At 44.4% G+C, this 5,895-nt stretch overlaps 3 protein-coding genes across 4 annotated transcripts in view; 1 reads left to right on the top strand and 2 right to left on the bottom strand.

Annotated features, from left to right (window-relative positions):
- The window catches only part of RAB2B (RAB2B, member RAS oncogene family), a 28,794-nt gene extending 24,600 nt beyond the window's left edge, over window positions 1-4,194 (bottom strand). Inside the window, exon 1 of the mRNA XM_011930924.1 lies at window positions 4,161-4,194. The gene's annotated coding sequence lies outside the window, so the exon portion shown is untranslated. The remainder of the gene's footprint in view (window positions 1-4,160) is intronic.
- LOC105503820 (ras-related protein Rab-2B-like) lies at window positions 1,765-4,194 on the bottom strand. Its single transcript, XM_011930926.1, has 3 exons — window positions 4,057-4,194; window positions 3,756-3,827; window positions 1,765-2,184 (listed from the first exon to the last, which is right to left on the bottom strand). Exons 1-3 carry the CDS (start codon window positions 4,100-4,102, stop codon window positions 1,997-1,999), a joined length of 306 nt encoding a protein of 101 aa, XP_011786316.1. The 5' UTR covers window positions 4,103-4,194; the 3' UTR covers window positions 1,765-1,996.
- Window positions 4,195-4,401: 207 nt separating this feature from the next.
- Window positions 4,402-5,895, top strand: part of TOX4 (TOX high mobility group box family member 4) — a 19,517-nt gene continuing 18,023 nt past the window's right edge. Inside the window, exons 1-2 of one of the 2 annotated variants that reach the window (XM_011930927.1) lie at window positions 4,402-4,511; window positions 4,723-4,791. In XM_011930927.1, the coding sequence (XP_011786317.1) occupies window positions 4,506-4,511; window positions 4,723-4,791 (75 nt within the window). In that variant the 5' untranslated portion in view covers window positions 4,402-4,505. The remainder of the gene's footprint in view (window positions 4,512-4,722; window positions 4,792-5,895) is intronic. The other variant, XM_011930928.1, reaches the window with a different exon arrangement.

Raw genomic sequence — 5,895 nt, 5'->3', positions numbered from 1 at the left:
GATGGTCTCGATCTCCTGACCTCGTGATCCGCCCGTCTCGGCCTCCCAAAGTGCTGGGATTACAGGCTTGAGCCACCGCGCCCAGCCTTGTTTTTCTTTTTATGCTCTCTCTTAGCAGAATCAAGCTCTCAACTTTCTTACTTTCATGATCCAACCATGTCCCATATGAGCACTTAAAAAAAAAAAAAGAAAAAAGGCCACTGCCATGACCATTCCATTAAATGGCACTTAATTGGGTTTTTTCCTGGCATCAAAACATTCATTTTGGCCAGGTGCAATCCCAACACTTTGGGAGGCTGAGGAGGGCGGATCGCTTGAGTCCACAAGTTCGAGACCAGTCTGGGCAACATGTTGAAACCCCTGTCTCTACAAAAAACACAAAAATTCCCCAGTGCAGCGGGGCGGGGGATAGATCTGTAGATATGGATGGATAGACAGATGGACTTAAGCTTCAACTACTTTTAAGACATACATTTGTGTGTGGTGAGGAGCACTGGGGAAGGAAGGAGTGGAAAGGGAGGAAAAGAAAAAAAGGAAAAATAATTTGTACACTATTTGTAGATAAAATGGCTTTAGCTCTCAGTTCAGAGAAGAAACAGAATCACACAATAAGCAGCAAAAAAAGTAAGAGATTTTAGCCAAATATTATGAACTATTTGCTAGCTCCCTTTAACTAGAATGGAGACTAAAGTATTATATTACTTAGGGGGAAAAAGGTACAAATCAAATGAGATAATGCACATTGAAGCAATTTATCTAGATAGGGCAAAATTACACTAAGCCAAACTAAATTTTGGCATTACTACATATACCAAATTTGAAAATATGTACAAGTTTTTGACAGAATTTCCATTTCTGGGCAGGTATCACAAAAATTCTCAAACATCTGCATAAAGACTTTAGTAAATAAGAATGTTCAGGCTGGGCACTGTGGCTCATGTCTGTAATCCCAGCATTTTGAGAGGCTGAGGTGGGTGGATCACCTGAGGTCAGTTCAAGACCATCCTGGCCAACATGGCAAAACCCCATCTCTATTAAAAATACAAAAAACGGCTGGGCGTGGTGGCTCACGCCTGTAATACTAGCACTTTGGGAGGCCAAGGCGGGTGTATCACGAGGTCAGGAGATCGAGGCCAACCTGGCTAACATGGTGAAAACCTGTCTCTACTAAAAATACAAAAAATTAGCCAGGCATGCTGGCGAGAGCCTGTAGTCCCAGCTACTCAGGAGGCTGAGGCAGGAGAATGGTGTGAACCCGGGAGGCGCAGCTTGCAGTGAGCCGAGATCATGCCACTGCACTCCAGCCCGGATGACAGAGCAAGACTCCGTCTCAAAAAAATAAAAACACAAAAAACATTGCCAGGTGTGGTGGTAGGTGCCTGTAATCCCAGCTACTCAGGAGGCTGAGACTGGAGAATTGCTTGAACCCAGCAGGTGGAGGTTGCAGAGAGCCAAGATCACACCATTGCACTCCAGCCTGGGTGACAAGAGCAAAACTCTGTCTCAAAAAAAAAGAATGCTCAGTGAAATTTTGCAATAATTAAAAATTGGAAAACAACCCAAATTTCTATCAAAGGGAGGATGGTTATGTAAATTATGCTACTGACATTCCATGACTACACAGTGGTTAAAAGGAATTAAGTAGATCTCTAGGAATGAAGTAGATCTCTATGTATGGATATGGAAAGGTCTCCACAACCTGTGTTCCCTGTACTTCCCTGTTCATATGTCTGTATCTAAATGCATAGAAAAAGTCTGAAAGCATACACATGGAATCATCAGTAATGATTCCCCTGCTAGAGTAGCAACCAAGACAGGGAAGGAGAAAGGGTTTATGTATAAAAAGGAGACATTTACTTTCTATGCTATAAATTTATAGTTTGATTTTATTTTTACAGAATAAACTACTACTTGGATAGTTTACAACACAAAGATATAGCATCCAGAATTTGTAACTGTAATAGATAGAATCAAAAGCTTCTCTATCTCTTTGATTTCACCTTTCCCCTATTTTATCCCCACTATTAGTCCCACCCTCATCGCCCCTTTCCTTTGCATCGGCTGTTCTTACTATACTTGGATGTTGGTCAGAGACTAAATTATTTTGTACTCTCACCGTATCCCAGATTTGCAGTTTGATTTGTTTTCCATCAATGTTGACCATACGAGCTCCAAACTCCACACCTGTTGGTAAAGACCAAGAGAAAGAATGTGATTCTCACGAACAGCAGCCATGTGGAGTGGGAGGAGGTTCCTGCCTTTCCTCAATGTGTTATACCCATCCTTTGTCTGAACTCAATGCCGCTAATTCCATTATTGCTGCCTATTTGCTCCAATTAATTTTGTGTTTCTTAAGATCCTTCATTTTCCTTCCAGAATTAAAAAATTGTGCTCTAATGACCTCAGGAATGTAACCAAAAAGCACATATGGGAAAATAAAACCAATTAAGAAGTCAAATTTAAAAGGGTGAGTAATTTTAAATGTCAGTTAATGCTTAAATTTGATTAGGTAACATTTAGTTTTGTAACTTTTCCAAAAAACTCCTAAAAATTCTGGAAATGCTTCCTGACACTTTCTCTGTCACTCTCTAGTCTCTATTTAAAACAATATTTATTTTTTTGTAATTCCAGATTTTTTTTTTAAGAAAAGAGCCTTAGAAATAGGTTCTCAGAAACAATACTTTTTTTTTTTTTTGAGATGGAGTCTCTCGCTCTGTCACCCAGGCTGGAGTGCAGTGGTGCGATCTCGGCTCACTACTGTCTCCACCTCCGGAGTTCAAGTGATTCTCCCATCTCAGCCTCCCCAGTATGTACCTTACAGGCGCACGCCACAACGCCCACCTAATTTTTTTTAACAATACATTTTATATCTCCAATAATTGCCAGAGGAACAATTAAGCATTGTTGCCTTGTTAAGCATTGTATCATTAGCCCCTATCACAAAGTGAGAATTCACTCAATATTCCCTTTAAAACACCTTTTGGTTGATACTGCCCTCTAAATCCTTTTCTAACCCCATCAATTATTTGACTCTAAATAAATCTGTTAGAACAGTGGTAGCTTCAGATATCCACACAGGTGGGACTTGGAAGTAGCAATATTGTAAGAATGGGGATGTAGGATTTTTATTTAGAAACTGCATTTGCATGGCAAGAAAGCTAGTTTCATATATGTTGCTTATTTGGACTGGGGAAAAGCCCCTTCAGGCTATGCCTTATCACAAATGTGTGGGAAATGTTAATATTTTCCAGGATCCCCAGTGCGTTTGAGGAACTGTTAACACACTGTTTTATTTAAAAGGAAAGTTTTTAGTTTTATTTGCCTATTAATTCTAAGGCAGGGATGACTCTTCAATTTGCTTCTTCACCAATATAAATAATGTCCATGTATTGGTGTTTACTTTTTAAAAGTCAGGCTGGTATTAATTTACTGCAAAGCACAGATGAGTTTACAAATAAGCAGTTACGCTTTCGTGGGATTTTCCATAAACATAAAAAATTGTACTTGAAAAAAAATTATATGACAAGTCTATACTTCACACTCTAAAAAGTTACCTTTCAATTATATACTCTCCCTTACACTTACTCACCACATATCAACGTTTGATTAATCATTTCATTAACATAACTTTGGACTAGTTTAAAGTAGTGAGGGATAACTTTTTACTTTGAACACTGAAGGCTGCTAACTTTCCACTTTAGCAATTTAGCTAGTCAGGTTTTATCATCTGTTCTGGAACAAGTAGATGCACTTACCTATTGTGAGGTCGTGGACAGGCTGGAACCGCTTATCTGTAAACTGCAGGAGGAGACATGACTTCCCCACACCTGAAAGAGAAAGCACGCTCCCAGAGTCACGCAGCGCTGGAACACCATCCAGTCTCTGGACTTCCCGGACCAGAGAAGCGGGGGCTCCCCGAGCCCCGCCCCCGGCCGCCCCGAACCGCCCCGCCCGTCTCGAATCGCCCAGCCCACAAAGTGAGCCCCGCCCCCGCCATCAAATTTGAGAGCTTCGGGCGTCCGCCCCAGCCTTGAAGGCTGACAACCTGAGGGTTACCTGTGTCTCCGATGATGATATACTTGAAGAGATAAGCATAAGTCATGATGTCGCGTCCTCTGGGTTCCGGGTCCGCCCGACTTCTACAGCCACTTACCTCCAACCTCTAGCCACTCAATCTACCGATCTTCTTCTTCTTCTTCCCGGCCGCCCCCCCCCCTCCGGCTCCTCTAGCCCAGATCACGTCTCTATTGCTCTCCCCAGAAATCCTCCTTAGGTCGGGAGTACCCAACGCCACCTCCAGGGACACCTCTAGTACTTCTACATGCCATTATCCCTCCAAGCTCCAGGGGGCGATAGGCCAGCGCCTGACTCGCTGCAGCCCCCACGGCGCTCCTTCCAATGAGCAGAGAGAAACGCACGTCCTTGCGGAAGTGACGGCAGTTCCGAGACCAGTGGGGGCGGTGGGAGCGATGAGGGTCTGAGACGGTGGGAGCGGTTGTGTGAAGATGGAGGTAGGAACCTGATAGCTAAGAAGGCTGGCGAGAGAACGCGGCCGACCGGGTTGAAGCAGAGACAGGAAGCCGGGTGGAGAGGCGACTGACGGGAGAGGAGAGAGAGCGGGGTTTGGGGAGTGTTGTCAGAATGTCGGGGTCAGAAGCCATCGCTCCAAGCTAATTCCCTGCTCCCCCTAACTTATCCCCGCGGCTTTCTTTTGGTTTCCAGTTTCCCGGAGGAAATGACAATTACCTGACTATCACAGGGCCTTCGCACCCCTTCCTGTCAGGGGCCGAGGTGAGCACGAGCTGCAGACGCCGCGGGGGGAGGGCCTGAGGCAGCGGTGGGGTAGGGTGGTGGGGAGGAGAGCACGGACTCCAGGGACGGGGGCTGGGAACCAAGGGCCGCAATTGGTGTTTAGAGAAAAGTGGCAGCTGCTTCTAGAGCCTATGGGGACTATCTGGGGAAGTCTTGGGAAGTTGCTGTCATCAGAAAAGCAAGCTATTGGAAAGAGATAACCTATTTAAAGAGAAATGTGATTCTGGATTAGAAGACAGTGAAATTGTCTCCTTTCTCTGGGGAGAAATAACTACAGTGATCTTAAAGGATCGCAGTGGGAAGGAAATTTTTCAGCAGCTGAAGAAATTGGGGTGAGGGGAGGAGCTTACCTAGCAGAGGGTTGACCGTGGAACAGAATGTGTTCATTCCTGGAACGAACTCTGTTGAAGGGGTCTTTTTAAATTTGTTTCATTTATATTTCCTACTGGTTTGGTTTTGTTTTGAGACAGAGTCTCGCTTTGTCGCCCATGCTGGAGTGCAGTGGTGCGATGTCGGCTCACTGCAACCTGCGCCTCCCGGGTTCAAGCGATTCTCCTGCCTCAGCCTCCTGAGTAGCTGGTATTACAGGCGTGCGCCACCACGCCCGGCTAATTTTTGTATATTTAGTAGAGATATGGTTTCACCATATTGGCCAGGCTGGTCTCAAACTCCTGACCTCAGGTGATCCACCCACCTCAGCCTCCCAAAGTGCTGGGATTACAGGCCTGAACCACTGCGCCTGGCCTAAATTTACTACTTTAATAAAAAGTTTGTGGTTACCTTTACCTACACGGTGTCAGCTGGTTTTGCTAATGCCGGGAAGAAAGGAAATAACTGCTAGAGAACATAAAAAGAGTTGAGTAGGATATGTGTTTCAGTTTGTCTGTGACTCAGACGTTGGGCACATTACTTCATCGTTGTATGTCACAGTTTCCCCAACTGTCAAACAGCTGTAATAATAGCTTCTTATGCTGTTTTATAGTAGAAGTAAAGGTTGTGATGAAACCTTAAAATATTTGTTAAAAAAATGTGGTTGAGCCGGGCGCGGTGGCTCACGCCTGTAATCCCAGCACTTTGGGAGGC

Source organism: Colobus angolensis, unplaced genomic scaffold, assembly GCF_000951035.1.
Source record: "Colobus angolensis palliatus isolate OR3802 unplaced genomic scaffold, Cang.pa_1.0 Scaffold88, whole genome shotgun sequence".
Taxonomy (NCBI): domain Eukaryota; kingdom Metazoa; phylum Chordata; class Mammalia; order Primates; family Cercopithecidae; genus Colobus; species Colobus angolensis.
This window is presented reverse-complemented; position numbering and strand designations above follow the sequence as displayed.